The sequence below is a fragment of the Andrographis paniculata genome, unplaced genomic scaffold, assembly GCF_009805555.1.
Source record: "Andrographis paniculata isolate CXL003 unplaced genomic scaffold, ASM980555v1 Contig37END, whole genome shotgun sequence".
NCBI lineage: Eukaryota > Viridiplantae > Streptophyta > Magnoliopsida > Lamiales > Acanthaceae > Andrographis > Andrographis paniculata.
This window is the reverse complement of record NW_026137570.1, coordinates 6,045,884-6,063,407: the sequence shown is the minus strand read 5'-3', so window position 1 is coordinate 6,063,407 and position 17,524 is coordinate 6,045,884. Positions and strand designations below refer to the sequence as shown.

At 32.3% G+C, this 17,524-nt stretch overlaps 4 protein-coding genes across 6 annotated transcripts; 3 read left to right on the top strand and 1 right to left on the bottom strand.

Annotated features, from left to right (window-relative positions):
• The first annotated feature begins 467 nt into the window (after positions 1 to 467).
• LOC127250698 (outer envelope pore protein 16-2, chloroplastic) lies at positions 468 to 3,195 on the top strand. The gene is made up of 7 exons (XM_051274104.1): positions 468 to 695; positions 978 to 1,029; positions 1,166 to 1,246; positions 2,398 to 2,429; positions 2,566 to 2,599; positions 2,682 to 2,749; positions 2,846 to 3,195. The coding sequence occupies exons 1-7, from the start codon at positions 567 to 569 to the stop codon at positions 2,987 to 2,989; spliced, it is 540 nt and encodes a 179-aa protein (XP_051130061.1). The 5' UTR covers positions 468 to 566; the 3' UTR covers positions 2,990 to 3,195.
• Positions 3,196 to 8,007: 4,812 nt separating this feature from the next.
• Positions 8,008 to 10,312, top strand: LOC127250390 (uncharacterized). The gene is made up of 2 exons (XM_051273667.1): positions 8,008 to 8,092; positions 9,289 to 10,312. The coding sequence occupies exon 2, from the start codon at positions 9,295 to 9,297 to the stop codon at positions 10,111 to 10,113; it is 819 nt and encodes a 272-aa protein (XP_051129624.1). The 5' UTR covers positions 8,008 to 8,092; positions 9,289 to 9,294; the 3' UTR covers positions 10,114 to 10,312.
• On the top strand, positions 9,990 to 13,657 carry LOC127250389 (serine carboxypeptidase-like 50). 3 transcript variants are annotated; one of them, XM_051273665.1, is made up of 3 exons: positions 9,990 to 10,137; positions 10,808 to 11,464; positions 12,611 to 13,657. In XM_051273665.1, exons 2-3 carry the CDS (start codon positions 10,903 to 10,905, stop codon positions 13,381 to 13,383), a joined length of 1,335 nt encoding a protein of 444 aa, XP_051129622.1. In that variant the 5' UTR covers positions 9,990 to 10,137; positions 10,808 to 10,902; the 3' UTR covers positions 13,384 to 13,657. The 3 variants fall into 3 exon arrangements, with proteins under 3 accessions (XP_051129622.1, XP_051129621.1, XP_051129623.1); XM_051273664.1 differs by having other exon boundaries at positions 10,009 to 10,137; positions 10,798 to 11,464; XM_051273666.1 differs by having other exon boundaries at positions 10,018 to 10,137; positions 10,841 to 11,464.
• A 1,211-nt stretch (positions 13,658 to 14,868) lies between these two features.
• LOC127250174 (DELLA protein RGL1-like) lies at positions 14,869 to 16,281 on the bottom strand. The gene has a single exon (XM_051273334.1). The coding sequence runs from the start codon at positions 16,279 to 16,281 to the stop codon at positions 14,869 to 14,871; it is 1,413 nt and encodes a 470-aa protein (XP_051129291.1).
• Between the last annotated feature and the right edge of the window lie 1,243 nt (positions 16,282 to 17,524).

Genomic DNA, 17,524 nt, shown 5'->3' with positions numbered 1-17,524 from the left:
TTTGAATTTGACAGAAGAATTAAAAAAATATATATTTTATTGAAAAAGTGATAAGTAGTTCAGGATATATTTAAAAATTTAATTAAAAAGTAAAACAAATGAGTAATATTTGTGATAAATAAGTATTGAATAATAATAATAATTAAATATTAACTTTTTAACTTTATCAAAAATAATAATAAAATAAATTTAATAAACATTAAAAATAAAATAAAAATAAATTTTACGCAGAAAAATGATTACATACTTTTAAAAGTTAGCAAATATTAAAGAGACAGCTACAACTCATTTTTAAATGCCACGTGGCTAGCAGATGACAAGCCACGTTGCCTCGACTCAAAAAGCGTGCCACCGTTTCCGCGGCAGAGCGCTATGTTCAGCCACGTGTACGGATTTCGACACGTGTCATATTCCCCCTCATCGGAGCGAACCAATTTCTCTACAAGCATTCCGCCATGGACGACTCGTTTTCATTCCATTTTCCCCCTGTAGGCAAATCTGGGTTCCATTGAGTTCTCGTTCATTTTCTCAAAGAGATCAGAAAGTAGGAGGAAGAAAGGGAAAGGATGAGTGGGAGTAACCTGGAGACGCGATCATTGATCGATGAGCTGAGGAGCTTCGACAGCGGCGGTTACTTCGATCTAGGCCACCCTCTTCTCAATCGCATTGCTGAAAGCTTCGTTAAAGCTGCTGGGGTATTTAATTACTCCGTTTTTAAAACATGAATCGAATTCGTCAAAATAGGAGGTTTTCTCACTCGCCTGCGTTCAATTTCCGCCTAATTAGCTGGAATTATTGTGTGAATCTGGATTACGTCTCGATTTTGGGATTTTCTGTTGATAGTTAGGGCATTCGAGACGGGTGCATATCTCAATTAGTTAATTAGGGTTCCGAATTGGTTGTGCATTTATTTTTCCCCAATTTTGAAATCTCTATGTACTTTAGCTTGATTGGTATTCCTTTGGGGGTTATGGCAGATCGGAGCGGTGCAAGCTGTGTCTCGCCATGCTTATTTTACTGCTGTTGAAAGTGGGTGAAACTGATTCAGATTTAGCTGTTTAGTATCTTTCTGCATTGTTTCTATTCCTGTGTCTGATTTTTTTGTTTAATTTTGTTTGGCTGTTGGTGAACTCTTTTGCTTTTCCGATTCAAATTGATTGATCAGGTGCTAGTGGGGATATAGGTGGAAGTGTTCCTCCAGAGATTGGTGGCTCCAAGAAGAACAACAGATTTCCTGATCTTAGAGGTACATTTTTAAGAAAAGCATTGTTCTCTCTCTCTCAGACGAAGGAGATTAGAAGATTTTGTAATTGCTTTGTGAAGTTACAGAGATAATTAGGCAACACAGTTGGTAATAATGGAGCTGAATGTTACTTTAGAGTTCGATTAGTTTCACTGTCTGAAATCTGAATCACTTTGATCTGTTCTTCTTGCACAATGCGTTTAAGTTATGGTGATCGGATTGAATTAAGCATGGATTGTATGTATGGACTAGATTTTACTGTGTTTCTTGTTCTATGAACATACACCAATTAAGGTTTTTGCTCGTATGAATAGATGGTTAATGGCGAAACTTATATGATTCTTAATTGTGCGAAGAACAAATGACAATAGGAAATGGATGAAGACTCTACACAAACTCATCATGGAATTCGAATTGATAAACTTATATGGGTCTTGGTTTGATCCCTTAGTGTTTTATGATTAGAGCAATGTAGATGACTATCAGCTTAGAATGAACTTGTTTGTGTGCTATAATGATCCGGGATTTTCAGTACAAGTGCATTTTCGTTTGCCTTGTTCAACTCTACGATCATGGTGCTTATCTTACGTCTGCAGGATTGTTTAGTGTTGTGTTGTTATTTTTAGCATTGCATTTAGAAATTAACATTTGATGGCACTTTAAATTCTATATTGTTGGAATGCCTTGAGTTTCGACATTTATTTGCCATTTCACTAAGCAGTCAAGTCAGTTAGGTTCGATTTTATTTATTATAAATACTCATTATGACGTAAATCTCAGTGTCTCAGTTTCTCTATTATCTTTATTGCATCAGTCACAACATACACTAGTAATTGATAAAGCTTATATAACTCTTGGTATGATCCCTTGGTTAATTGTTTTATGATGTGAGCATTGTAGTCGAATACTACCTTGGGGAATGATTCCTTACTTACTGTTTTACAATGAGAGCATTGTTTGTGTGCTATAATGATCTGGGATTTTTGGTACAAGCTGTTCGTCTTCGTTTCCTTGTTCGACTCTATTGGAAATGAGTCATGACGATTGTGGTTCTTATTGAGTCACGCGGGATTGTGCAGTTTAGTTTTTTTGTGTTATTTTTAACATTGCATTTAGAAATAATCATTTGATGGCACTTTTTTTACCCTCCGTAGGTGAAACTAATCGCAAGTCCGTTGAAGCATTGGTAAGTTCACTGAGTTTCATCCAAAGTTAGGATTCGTTAAATAATATCCGAATTCTATAGCGACACTGTTTTTACCTGTGTGATTTACTGCTGCTTGGAATTAATCTAGCATTTACTTTGAATTTGCATTTTGCAGGTCAAGAGCACCGGAAAGGAATCTCTGCAATGGGGTAAGATACCGCCGCCTCTGTCCTCTATTCGGCTCTCTTGAATTCTCTTCCTGGATTTATCAACCTTTAATTAATGATTCAGGACTAGCAGCCGGCGTGCATTCGGGCCTGACTTACGGTTTGAAAGAAGCTAGAGGTGTTCATGATTGGGTATGTGCATGTGTAATCCATACTATGTGTTGTATTGTAAGAAAATCGGGGGAATTTGAGGAATTCTTACATTCCCGTAATTCGGATGATGCGCAGAAAAACAGTGCGATGGCTGGAGCGATCACCGGAGCGGCGATAGCCCTGACAGCCGATGACCATTCCCACGAGCAGATTGTGCAGTGCGCCATCACCGGAGCTGCCATATCCACGGCAGCGAATCTTCTGACCGGGATATTTTAGGTGGGGACAATGTCCCAAGTTGTTATGTTAGTAGGATCATCTTCCCCGGACATAATCGACAGTTGTTCGTGTTTTGGTTGTGCAATAATCAATATGGTCTCTTGAAAGTCTTTTATTTTATGTGCGTTTACTACTATGGGAGACCTTAAGGTAGCCTTTTGTCTTGTGATTTTTGTTACTGATGTTATTCGAAATTACTTGCTATCTGCTTGTTGTTACTGTATAGAAGATAATTAATTTACAATATAATTGTTTCATAGCTAATAATATATGAAATATATATATTTGATAATTGGTCTTAAATTTGTTTAAAACCCTCACGCAACTAAATTAACAGTAAAAAAGACAAACAACAAATTAACTTTAGCCGCAAGCAGTTCATGAGAAAATGAGACATATATATATATATTTTGTAAGTTCAGAAATAAAACACACAAGACTAATAACTTAGTTTGGTTTGGTTACACATGATCTATGATCTATATCACTCTCTATGAAAAATAAATTTAAGGGTGTGTTTGTTTGGAGGTTTGGATTTTGAGTTGGGATTTGAATAGTAAAAATTTTGAACTTGAATAGTTGTATGATGTGATATAAATAGGTGTTAGATGTGATGTTTTGAATGTAAAATTGATTTTTAGTATAATATAAAAAATGAAAAATAGGTGTTTGATTTGATGTTTTTGGGGGGAAAAAATTGGATGAATAGTAGAAAAAAAATCCAATCCCTCAAACAAACAGAAAAGGGTTCAAACATTCGACATAGTTTTTTGTTTTTTTTTTGTTTTTTCATTTTAGTTCGTCGGAGCTCCATAATATTAGATTATCACTTGATTCAATAACAAACATCGTTTTATCTTTGGGAATATTACGAATTGGAGACAGTAATTTAAGGGGTATACATAATTATCGAATTTATTTTAATAAATTATTATTGATATCGAATTTTATTTTTCGATAACTGTTCGATATTTTCGTAGTATAATAATTTTTAACGGTATCATATACTGTTTCAAGAGCACACATCTTCTTTCTAAGATTGCTCAACTAGTTATCCATACATTCAATTTTACATATTACTCCCCCCCGTCCCACATCTTATGTCCACCTTTCCATTTTTATCCGTCCCACTTATTTTGTCACTTTTTTTTTCTGAAAATAATTATATATTTGAATCTTATTTTTAAAAATTTAATTTATAATATTTTTAATTTTAATTATACTAATCAATTATATTAATCTTAATTTATAATTATTTTTATTATATACGAATAATTATTTTCACTAATACATTTTTAATTAGTCTAATTCAAATTAAATTATCGTGTAATAAAAATAATTATAAATTAAGATTAATATAATTAATTAGTCTAATTAAAATTAATTAAATTTTTTAAAATAAAAAGACGAACATAGTAAATAAAACGGAGAAATTATAATATTTATGGATAATATAGTTATATATAAATAGATAACAACATATAATTATATATTATGTTTTTATAATATAAATATAGTATATGAACAAATAGTAAATAATTATACTATATATATCACATGCTAAAATTAATTTTAGCGCACAAGATCTAGTAAACAGGGTCGGGGCATGGATTGCTTGGGCCCAAAACTAGGGCCCAAAAATTTGAAGGCCCTTAGCAATTGCAATGGCTCTCATAAATTTGTCTTAGTCAAAGAATATTTTAGTTTTAACTTTTTATTTTAACATGGAAGGAAAGAAGTTTTTAGTAAAAACTGCGGTAAAAACTGCGGGTGTGTATTTACTTGTAAGATTTTGAGTTTTGGATTTTGATTTTGAATAATAAAATTTTGAATTGAAATAGTTGTTTGATATAATATAAATATATATTGAAGTAATGTTTTGGATGTAAAATTTAATTGAGAAAAAATCAATTTTAGTCTCAATATAAAAAATCATGAATTTTGGTCATATTATAAAAAATTTCAAATCAATTTTGGTCCCACTATTAAAAAATTAACGGAAATTGCTGACGTGGACATAATAGAGGTGACGTGGCAGTTGACCTGGAAAGTACACGACCATGTACAGTTAGTTATATACGGCTATGTTGTTACACGGTCATGTATATTTCAGTATATAATTATACATGACCATGTTGTTACACGGCCATGTATAATTTTATACGGCCGTGTACATTTCTGTTTTAATCTAAAATTTTATTTTTCTGTTATATTTTTTTAAAAAAAATTATTTTGAATTTAAAATAGTTAATATAGTTAAAATGGACAAAATCAACAGTAATCATAATATAATTAAAATTTATCAATTTTAATTCAAATATAAAAATTTATAAGATATTTTTTTGAAATATTTTGTCTAAAATTTTATTATTCATAAAAAAAAATATTCTCTTACAAACATTCAATTACATAACTATTTTTTAATTTTGCATATAGTAATATTAAAAACTAATTTATTATTTCAATACAATAATGAGATGTTTGTAAGAGAATTTTTTTATGGTAAATAGTAAAATTTTAGACAAAATTTTTCAAAATAACAAACTCGATAAATATTATATTTGAACTACAACTGATACATTTTAATTATATTATGATTATTATTATTTTTTAAATTTTAACTATATCAACTATTCTAAATAAAAAAAAATAAAAAATAACAAAAAAATACTGAAACATAAAGGTACACGGAGTGTAGAATTATATATGCCCGTGTAACAACATGGTCATGTATAATTATACACCGAAATATACATGATCATGTAACAACATGGCCGTCTATAATTGTACATGGTCGTGTAACAATATAACCATGTATAATTACTCACTAAAATATACATTACCATGTAACAACATGGTCGTGTATAATTGTACATGGCAGTGTAGTTTCCAGATCAGCTACCATGTCACTTCCGTTATGCCCACGTCAACAATTTTCGTTAATTTTTTAACAGTGGGATCAAAATTGATTGAAAATATTTATATTATGACTAAAATTGATGATTTTTTTTATATTGTGACAAAAATTGATAAATTTTAGTTATATTGGGACCAAAATTGATTTTTTTTCAATTTAATTTTAATGTAATATAATAAATAAAAAATAAGTGTTTGATGTGATATATTTTTTAGAAAAAAAAGTATTGAAATAGTAAAATATAAAACCAAATCACACAAGTAAACACACCCGCATAATCAAATACAAACAATCAAGTCTTGAATAATAATCGATGATTCTTATTTTTTTTAAGTAAATAAATACAAAAGTATAATAACTTTTTTTAGTTAAAATAAAAATAAGAATATATTTTTTTATAAAAATTAAAGAAAAAACATATATTTGAATAACTGACGGTGAAATGTGTCAAATATAAAAATATGATGAATTATTTTATGAATATGTAACTATATATATTTATATTTATGGTACGAATGTAGGTATGTGTTCTCTCCTTTTTATAATATTAATTGTAAGTGTATATAATTTTTATTGGGTGAACATAATTATAATTTTTCAACAAAAAATGCGTTTATTTGGCTAATTTTATTTACTTTTATTATTTATAATTTTTTTTTTTTAAAAATATCATGTCAAATATCTATTTTATTTTTTATATTACAGTTAATATAAATTTTGTATTACAATATAATATTTTTTTTATTAATATCATATTAAATAACTATTTATATTCAAAATTTTATTATTTCAATTAAAATCCAACATTCAAATTTTAAATAAACACACCCTAATTTCTTTTGTAAAAATTACACTCCGTGAAAATACTATTTAAATTAAAGTTTTAGTCACAGGGCGTGTTTGATAATTAGCTGATAGCCGTTAGCTGTTAGCTGATTCAATTAGCTGGTTTGACTCGCTTCGATTAGCTGTTTGTATTAAAATGTTTGATAAAACAACAATTTGATATTAGCTGTTTATACGTAAAAATGATAATTGGGGATATTTTTATTTTATTTATTTTTCTAATATATTCAATTATGTTCTTTTGAGTTTAGAATATTTGAAATTTTTTATTATCGGTTATTGAAAATTGTAAAAGTGTTATAAAAGTATTTATTTTTATTATAGTTAGATTTTAAAAATAATATATTTTTATTGAAATATATAAATAGTTTTTCTATTAAAAATGATGTAAAATATAAAATAATAAATTTTTCGTGTATATATTTATTATGTTAGTTATCAATTAGTTTATTATATTTATAATTTTTAATAAATTTAATTTATTTTTAGTATAAAATTTATATAATGTAATTTTAATATAAAATAAATTATTAATATTTATATTTTTTATTTTATGTTGATTTTAATAAATTTATATATTTACAATTAAAATAATTTATATATATATTAATTATTTTAAATTTATAAAAATAAAACTATAATATAATAAAATATTCTAATATAATTAATAAATAATCAAAATATATTTATTTGTGTAAAATATATAATAAATATTTTAGGGTTTACAAGCCCAAATAAATTGTGTGATTGTAACTTTAAAAATTTAGGGTTTACAATCATAAATTTTAAAATAAATAATTATTTGATGTTATAAATTTAATTTTAATTTTATTTAAAAGAATAAAAGTAAATATTTATTTTAATATTTATTTTAATATTTATTTTTAAAAAATAAGTAAATTATTAAAATTTAATTTTGAAATCCATTAACTATCACAACCTTTCAAAAAATTACTTATTTATGTTAAATAACGAAATATATTAATTCGGTTCATATTACGAGTTTTGTTTGTTCAGGATTTTGATTTAATTTTTTTTAAAAAAATAAAATATAAAAAATCATATTGTTAATATAAAAAATTAAATATTAAATTTTGTTAAAAATATATATATATATATATAAGATCTTATAAAAAATATTTGGATAAACAAACTCATTTAAAGACGAAAAAAAAAAAAAAAAAAAAACTGACATAGACCGGTTCAGCAGCGTTAAAACATAATAATCTCAATTTTAGGGACGCAAGTGCAAAAAACAAAATTTAAAAGTTCTCAGCCGGCCCTCAAGTCGGCAAGTCTTGGCTCTTTGCCTCCATTCTTTCCCCGAACTGAACAGAAAGGTATGAACTCTGGTTTGATTTGAGAGCTGTTTGTCTTCGTTTGCTTTTGAATTCAAGCGATTTTACGAATTTCCCTGCCATTCCTTTCACACGATTGAGATCTGATTTGCATATTGTGTTCGTGAATTTTCTCTGTTCTTTGTGGTGTCTGTTGTGCGGTGATATTTTTGCTATCTTGCATTTGTTTCCTGTTTTCTTGTCGATTGATCTTTTGCACTAGGGTTCGTCTCGATCTTTTAATTCGATTTGGTTTCTGGAATAAGAGGAATTTGTAATGTTCGGTTAAATTTAGTACGACGCTTTTGTGATTTATCGTTCAAATTTAGGGTTAGAACCGCTGCTTTGAGGTCACTCTAATCTTCTGTTTGGATATAAAAACATCGTTTTTGACGCTGATAGGAAGATTTACCATACTTTGTTCTGCAATTTCTGCTTTGGGTTCAAGTAGCTGTTTGAAGGTGCCTAAATTTTACTACGTATACAATTAATTTGCCTTGCCTATTATATGCTGTTTTTGTGTGTTCTTTCAAATCATTTTCTTAGGTATTCATATGTTCTTTCAATTACTAACTGATATTTTTGTTTGGGTGCTTAGAAAACTTAGGCTCCATTTGTATATGATTTTTGTAAGTTTTGGAGTTTTAGAAATTTTGGATAACCTTACAAAATCAGTTTATTATTTGATATTTTGTGAGTGAAAATAGATATTCAATATGATCCTTTTCTTAAAAATGGTACTGCAAATGAAGAATGCCATGTAAATAGTTTGGAAATTATTGGGAATTAAATCCTAAGCCAAGATCTATCATCATGTTGAGATAAAAAAATAAAACAAATAAATCTAATCTGATTTCATAGTGTAATAGGATTTGGATCTACGAATTGATTGAGAATACCGTGTTCTTCAAGCCAGCCTATGACAACCCTCCTGAATTCTCTGTGCGGTACTTTCCACGATGAGATATGGAGAATTAGATGTTGTTACGTCTAGATTCGGGATCACAACTCTAATATATTGTACCTTATTATGAATTGGCCTCATCAATTTACCGGGTTTTTGCAAATAGCATAACTGCACTTAATAAATACATTTAAGTCCAATAAATTTAATAGATCACATTTTAGACTTAGTGTGATGGATAATCCAAATAGTTTATATTTCCTGAATTTCGATTTTACACTTTGTATGTTGATAGTCAAGCATGTCAAACAACAAAGATGAAGGCGCAGCCGCTCAGGATGCCGCAGAAAGGATCAAAGCAGCTGCATTATCAGCTGCCAAGGGTCTCAGCCGCGCCCAGGCCGAGCGGGCGGCTGCTGCGGCTGCCCGGAATGTGAATGCCTACGGACAGAAGGAAGAAGGGCCGAGCAGATGGCAAGAAAGGAAGGAAGCCAAGAGGCAAATGTATTTGATGAGCACAGAGAAACAGGTGCGACTCGGCGAAAGGAAGGATCCCAAGAGCTCATCTCTGGTCCTCAACATGGCTTCCCAATGCCAGAAGTGCTTCCAAATGGGGCATTGGACTTACGAGTGTAAGAACGAGAGGGTTTACATCTCCAGGCCGTCGCGTACTCAGCAACTCAAAAACCCGAAGCTCCGGATGAAGCCCACCACTCCATATGAGCTCGACAATCCAGAAGCCCGCCTGGTGGAAGGAAATGAAAAGCCCGAAAAGAAGAGTAAGAGTAAGAAGAAACACAAATCTGACCGCAGGTCTTCTAAGAAAGACAGTGAAGATTCCGATTCTGAATCCGACAGCAGTGAATCCTCTGGCGACAATTCCTCTTCAGAAGACAGCGAATCGAGCTATAGTTCATCTACTGACTCTGAAGAGGAGCGGAGGAGAAAGAGGAAGAACAGAAAGAAGAAACAAAGGAAGAGGAGGCATGCGAGAGACAGCATGTCTTCTTCCTCGGATTCTTCTGAATCGTACTCAGATTCCGAATCCGATTCCGAGGATAAAAAGGGGAGCAGCAGGAGAAAGGGAAAGAGCAAGAGGCAGCATAGCAGAAGGCGTTGAGGATTTACAGTCGAACTTTATAAGGTGAGTTCTTGCATTCTTGGTTATGAACTTACGTAGTAATGTGAATTTTATGCAGAATCTGTCTGTACTCTCAACTCATCGAATCGAGCATAGGAATCCCAATTCTGATGATGAATCAATTTGATCTTTTTAAGTTTTGTGTATACCTGTTCTTTTCCATTGAAATTTTATCTTAGATTAATCATTCTTTTTAAGGGTGGCACTTTTTTGCTACTTTATGGGTGTGCCCCCACCATTGTGTTTCTTATAAGAATGTGCTTCTGATATTTAGTACGGAAATTATATAAAATAATTCTAATTTTTATAAGATATTCATTTTATTTATATTTTTAAGGGAAAAAACATTAAAATGCTTTATATATTTTTACTAACAAATAAAAATTTATTTTGTGTTAATGTATACATTTTTTTTTTTTTATTTTGTTATAAATTTACTTTTTTTTAAACATACTTTTATTTTATCATTATTTTTATAAAAAAAGAAAAAAGAAAAAAAAGATAGTAAGATAAAATTATTTTTATATTACTTTATAATAGGGTGTGTATATGTACCCTTTTACAAAACAATCCGGTTATTGTGTTTGAATTATAACAGGGTACTTTGGGTGTATTTTTTTTAATTTTTAAATTTAAAATTTTTATTATTTTTAAATTTAAAAGGCTCGAACAGGTCCAATCTCCTTCCACCATCTGTTAATGACAGACTCCTAAAGTGTCTTAAAGCAAGCAGACCAAAGTTTCCAGAACACAATTCACATTCAAGAAATGGAATCTCCGGTCATCCTCCTCCTCCTACTCCTCGTCTCCGCCGCCGCCGCCGCCGTGTCCTATCCAAAAGAAGCCCTCCCCACCAAATCAGGCTACCTGAAGGTCAACTCCACTTCTGGCTCATCCATCTTCTACACTTTCTACGAAGCCCAGACTCATGAGAATCCCCCCACACCAACAATCCCCATCCTGATTTGGCTCCAAGGCGGGCCGGGCTGCTCATCCATGCTGGCCAATCTCTACGAGCTCGGGCCCTGGCTGGTCAACCAAGACCTCTCCCTGCAACCCAACCCTGCAGGTTCTTGGAACAGAATCTTTGGCCTTCTCTTTCTCGACAGCCCCATAGCCACTGGGTTCAGCTTTGCTGCTTCCCCTCAGGAGATCCCCAGAGACCAGGACGGCGTCGCCACTCATCTTTATACAGCCATCAACCAGTTCTTGGATTTGGATGTCGGGTTCAGGTCGAGGCCTGTTTACATCACCGGCGAGAGCTATGCCGGAAAGTATGTGCCGTCGATTGGGTACTACATTCTCAGGAAGAACGCCGCTTTGCCTCCGGGTATGGATTCTTTGATTTGATTTGATTTGGGAAATTAGTATTGCAATTTTGTGTTCGTTTGAATTATTGGATTCAATTTGAAGTTTTGAAATTAATTTTAGCAATTTTGTTTAAATATTTAGATTCGAATTTTGATTTGTTTTTGTCCCATTCGAGTAGATATTTTGTAATTAAAATCTTAGAAGATAATATTAAGACAAGTTGATAAAAATAGATATATTTACTATTTAGGGCATTTTCACGGAAAGATTTTTTCTCTACAAAAATAAAACTATCATTATAGGTATAATTTTAATTATTGTATATATTCATATATAAAATTGTAAAATTAGTATTCCCTTTTATCCATGAAATTTACTTTCACTTTCATTTTCATTTTTAGTACGCCTCCTAAATTTATCTATTACTAATTTTGTCAAAATTAATAAATTAATGTTTAATTTTTATCTTTCATTCAATATTTATTTACATCAAATGTCATTATCTTTACTACTTTCTTCGTTTTATAACAAAATATTCATTTTTTTCATTTTAATCCGTCATATAACAAAGTATTCATTTTTTTTTTAGTAACTGTACTATTTACCTAACATTACAAATACCCTTACAACTTATAATATATTACACAAATGTTATTACATTTATATCACACATATTATTCATAAGATTATTTTAGTCATTTCTACTTTATTCCTACTTATATTATAATATAATACTAATATTTCTAAAACTATGTGCAAAAAGCAAATAAATATTTACTTTTGGGAGGATATTCTTTGATTTATTTTTTTAAAAATTTTTAACTAAATTTTCAAATTATCTTTAATTACTTTTTTACTTTTATCATATTTTCAGTGCCGGAACCAATTGTTATAAATATAGGGGATGGAAAGAATCCTCTATTATAAATAAATTTAGTATAGTTTATATATGTATCCTATATTGTATATTATGTGTATGTATATATTTTTTTTACTATAGAATTTAATATTGCAAAATTTAAATTCTAACATTAAAATTTTACATTTATATTTGATTCATATACAAATCTAGAACTATTCAAATTCAGACCATATAGTTTCGAATACGAATATTAAAATTTAGAATCGAATATCAACTCAAACAAAATTATCCAATTCATTGCAGGGGAGGAAAGAATCAATTTGGGAGGTGTTGCAATTGGGAACGGATTAACAGATCCTGAGATTCAGGTGACTTCTCATGCAGTTCAAGCATACAATTTGGGGCTAATAAACGGCAAGCAGAAGGCCCTTCTGGAGGAGCTTCAAAGGCAGGCTGTCGAGCGCGTGAGACGCGGCGAATGGGGCGCGGCTACGAACGCCCGAAAACGGGTGCTGAACGAATTAACCAGAATGACCGGTTTGGCTACATTGTACGATTTCAGGAGGTCGATTCCTTACCAAGATGAGTTAGTAGAGAAGTTTCTGAACAATCCCGAAGCGAAGAAAGCGTTGGGGGCGAACGAATCGGCGGTGTTCGAACTGTGCAGCGACGTCGTCGAGGAGGCGATGAGCGAAGACGTGATGAAGAGCGCGAGGTGGGAGATGGAGTTCTTGGTCGAGAAGACGAAGGTGTTGTTGTATCAGGGGCAGTGCGATTTGAGGGACGGCGTGGTTTCGACTGTGGCGTGGATGAAGGAGATGAAGTGGGAAGGGGTCGACGAGTTCTTGGAGGCGGAGAGGAAGGTTTGGAGGGTGGATGGGAAGCTCGCGGGGTATGTGCAGAAATGGCGCAACTTGAGCCATGTCGTGGTGGTGAACGCCGGGCATCTTGTCCCGACCGATCAGCCGGTGAACTCGCAAGTTATGATACAAGATTGGGTTTTGGATCGGGGGTTGTTTCGGGGCGATGAGGTTGGGGAAGTCGCGAATGATTTTGGAGGTACGGTGATGTTGTAACTGTGGTTTGGTGTATGTGTACGAGCATGTTGGTTGATTCCGTAAAATATATATATATATATATAATGATTAGTGATATGCTATCTTTTCGAGTTTAAGTTTTTTTAGGTGAAATGGATATTTTATATAGTATCAGAGCTGCAATATTTTTTATTAGAGTCTTATTGTCATTCTTTCGTCGTGTACGTGGAAGATTTGTATATGGCGTAAATGTACCTTACGTATTCCTTTAAGTTTAAATTACTAGGTAAACTGATCAATAGAAATGGAAATAGGCCAGGTCAGGTCATACTTTGCTAAATAGGACGGGCCAATTTTGGAAAACTAAGGTGAGAGTCTGACTTGTTGGTCTGTAATAAAAAAAATATTATACAGTTTGAGCCTAGTCTATTTTTTTAGTGCACAATAGGTAAACTCCCGGCCGAATATAATATCCTGCAAATCAGGCCCAACGAGAAAGTCACACTAGACGAATCATATGTGATAGGTGACCTGAGGCGTCGAGCCTAGTCTATTTTTAAATCTGTGTAGCATATTTAAAGCCTATATAATAATTAATTTTTTATTTTTTTAAATTCAATATTAGTACAAAAATATAATACAATTATTATTTTATGTATATATAATTATAGTTACAAATAATTAATTTGTTATTTGATTATCATCACTAAATTAATTATTTTAAAAAAATATAAATATATAATAATTTTATATATTAAATCAAAAAATATATATATATAAATAAGCTAGCCTGATGGATCTAAAAGACTTTTTGTAAAATCTAAGTCTATTCTAATCAATAAAATAAGTTTTAAAATAAACCTATCGAATTATTTGAATAAATAGGCTAGACCGAACCAGGCCTTATGCAGGCCAGGCTGTAAGCCCTTAATAGGTCGCATGGTCTATTTCCACCCCTATTGATTATTTAACAGTTTAGTTTAGACGTCTCGCGTACTTATTATTCGATGTCATCTTCGTATGTGGTGTAAATCCATTTTAAATATTTCTTTAAGTTTAAGCTTTTAGGTGAATTTGTAGTTTAAGCTAGTTCCTCATTCGTCGTCATCTACGTGTAAGATTCGTATGTGGTGTAAATCCACTTTAAATATATTTTTAAGTTTAAGCTTTTAGGTGAACGGGCTATTTAACACTTTAGACATCTGGTTGGTTCATCATTCATCTGTCATCTGCATGTAAAATTCGTATCTGGCGTAAATCCACCTTACGTATTCTTTTAAATTTAAGCTTTTAAATGAATTGACCATTTAACAATTAAGACGTTTGGCTGCCTCATCATTCGTTATCATCTACGTGCAAAAGTCGTATGTAACGTAAATTCATCTTATCTATTCCTTTAAGTTTAAACTTTTTAGGTAAACAGACAATTTTACAGTTTGTATGTCTGGCGGGCTCAGTCTATTTTAACCCGACTAGTTTAAGCATAGTTGAGCTATACCTTTCATTGGCGAACTATTGTCGATCTTAGTTGTGATCAGTTCGACCTCTTCCGTCGACTATCTTCCATGCCGAAATCGACTGAATAGAGGTGCCTTTCCACTCCACAATCAAGGACTCTCTATCCATCTTCAGAGTGCAAGAATCCTTCCAATCTTGATTCCCCTTAATCAGCAGGCTAGCTTGGTACAACGAGGAATCGCTCAGCTCGACCTCGACGATATCGAACTCGGAAAAGAGTCGCCGCCAGAACGCTATCTTTTCGTGCCGGTGTGTCCTCTCTTCATCTTCTGCCACGACTATGTTCCGAATCATGTCTCTGTAGAACACTTCTTCCATTGCCTTACGCGATACGTGGTCTCCCTTTAGACAGCCGTCGAGGCAGTCGAATATCGCCAAGAAAAAGACGAGTGCCTCGTGGAAACGATCCCCGTAGATCGGAGTATTCGTGCTCGTCTCGAGCTCGTTGACGATAATCAGTCGAGGGTTCACCTTCTTGACGAAGTGCAAGAACGATTGCAAGTGATTCGGCGAGGCCAAGAGCGACCATAGGTGCAGCCCAAGGTATACGATCACGGCTTCGTCGGGTTGGAAGTCGAACGAATCTACCGTCAGCTCGGTTTCGGAGACGACCGATTTGAAAAGAAACGGTACGTTCATCGACTTCGCGAATGTCGCGAGCCTCTCCCCGGTTTCTCGAAGCCTGTCCGTCGACGTCCCCACCGTGCTAACAGCGAGGAGCTCGACCCGCAAGTCTTTCCGATTCGCCAAGCCTTGAATCATTATCGAAACCGGGAATCCATAGTAGTTGATGCCGAACTCGAGAAGATGGATCTTTTTAGCAGTCGCGACGTGGTCGAGAATCGTCTGAATTGCGGCGAATTGCGTGACCTGCGCCGACGGGATTCTCTGCCCGGTTACGACGATCGCGTTTTGATACTTTATCAGACTTTCCTCGATATCCAACGGGATCCTCCCGAGATCGATCTTCCCCATCTCGACGTCGATCCTCTCCGTTAACGCCTCCGCGAATAATCGAACGACTCTCGTTACGGAGTTACCGGTAAGAGAGGATTGGAGGATGCAATTTCGGAGGAGAGTTTTCGCACCGTCGAAATGTCGGTCGTCGAACATTTCAGCGGCAGAAAGAAGCGATCGTGCGAGGGATATGTCGTTTATATTCTCCGGCGAAAGAGACGACGAATTTTTTTCGTCGTTGGTCTTCATCTTCGCCATTTTCACGATCGTTTCGGGTCGTAGGTCTCGAGAATTGACGGGGCCGAGTCTCGCTTCGGAGACTTGGCCGCGACGCATATTTTTCTTCGGCTGGACGCCGTATTTGTTTAGTATTCCGAACGCGGCCTGTAGAGGGCATGTTTTCGGGTTTTTGGATTTGTCGTCATCGCCGTTGCCGCCGCCGTCATGTTTTCGGAATGCCATGGATTCTTGTCCGAAGGGAACTTACCTGATTTGAACAGAAGATCGGATTTAAGGAAAGATGGTGAGGTCGGAAGTATCGAAGGTATGCAAGTGAGGATGTCATTTTGCTTGTGGCATGATGTGCGATAGAATCTTTGCCAGCTTTGACGATCGATCGAATATTATTAGTTCCAAAGTATTGAGCCGACAACATATGTGAGAAATGGACAATAAATTCACTATCATAACAATATTATCCAATTATCTCCGGCGTAGAAATCACTCATTGACAGAATTTCTATGACAAAAATTAAACAATTATAAAGCTATGTTTAGATAGATATTAAAAAAAAAAAAAAAAAAAAAGAAAAGAAAGAAACTGTAATATAGTTTATTATTTTGATTATTGGTTAGAGAATTACTTGTGTATTTTCACTTTTTATTATAATAAAACTTATTATCTACCGTTATTAAAATTTATTACTGATTACTGAAAAATAAAATAAAATTTAAGTACTATTTAAAATATTTTGAAATTTCAAAATTTTAAAATAAATTATTTATAAATATATTTAAAATTCATTAAAAAATTCTACGACTTTATCTATTTTATTTTGAAATTATTTATTGTTCTTTATCTTTTCATATTCAATTCAACCAAATGAGTATCGAAAATAATGTTCATTTCAATCATTTCTTATATCAAAATTGTTGGAAATGAAAAGTCTGTGGACAATGGATCAATCTAAGTAAATAAATTATTTATATATGGTTTATATATATTATTACATAATAAAAATATATAAAAATAAATAAATTATTGTGAATTTATAAAATAGTAAAAATAATAAGTTGAAGGTAATTTAATATATAAAAAATAAAATAATATAAATGTTGAAATAAATATGATGTGAATGAGAGATATAAAATAGATAATAGAGTAAATATAATAACTACAACATATACTTTTATGAATTATTTTGCTTGATATTATTATATTATTGAAACTACTACAAAAAAAAATTCAAATTTTGATTGATGAATTCATATATTTTAACTTTATTTGTTTAAATGTGTCGTACATTTGCATTTTTAAATTCAAACTAAAATTATGTGTGACAGATGACCTTAACTTCACGATCACAAATCCAATCCCTACATCACCAAATTATTCCTTACTGGACTGTCATATATTATTAATGTTGATGTAATTTTTTCAACAAAAATAAAGTAAAATTCAAAGATATAGAAAATATCCTTAAAC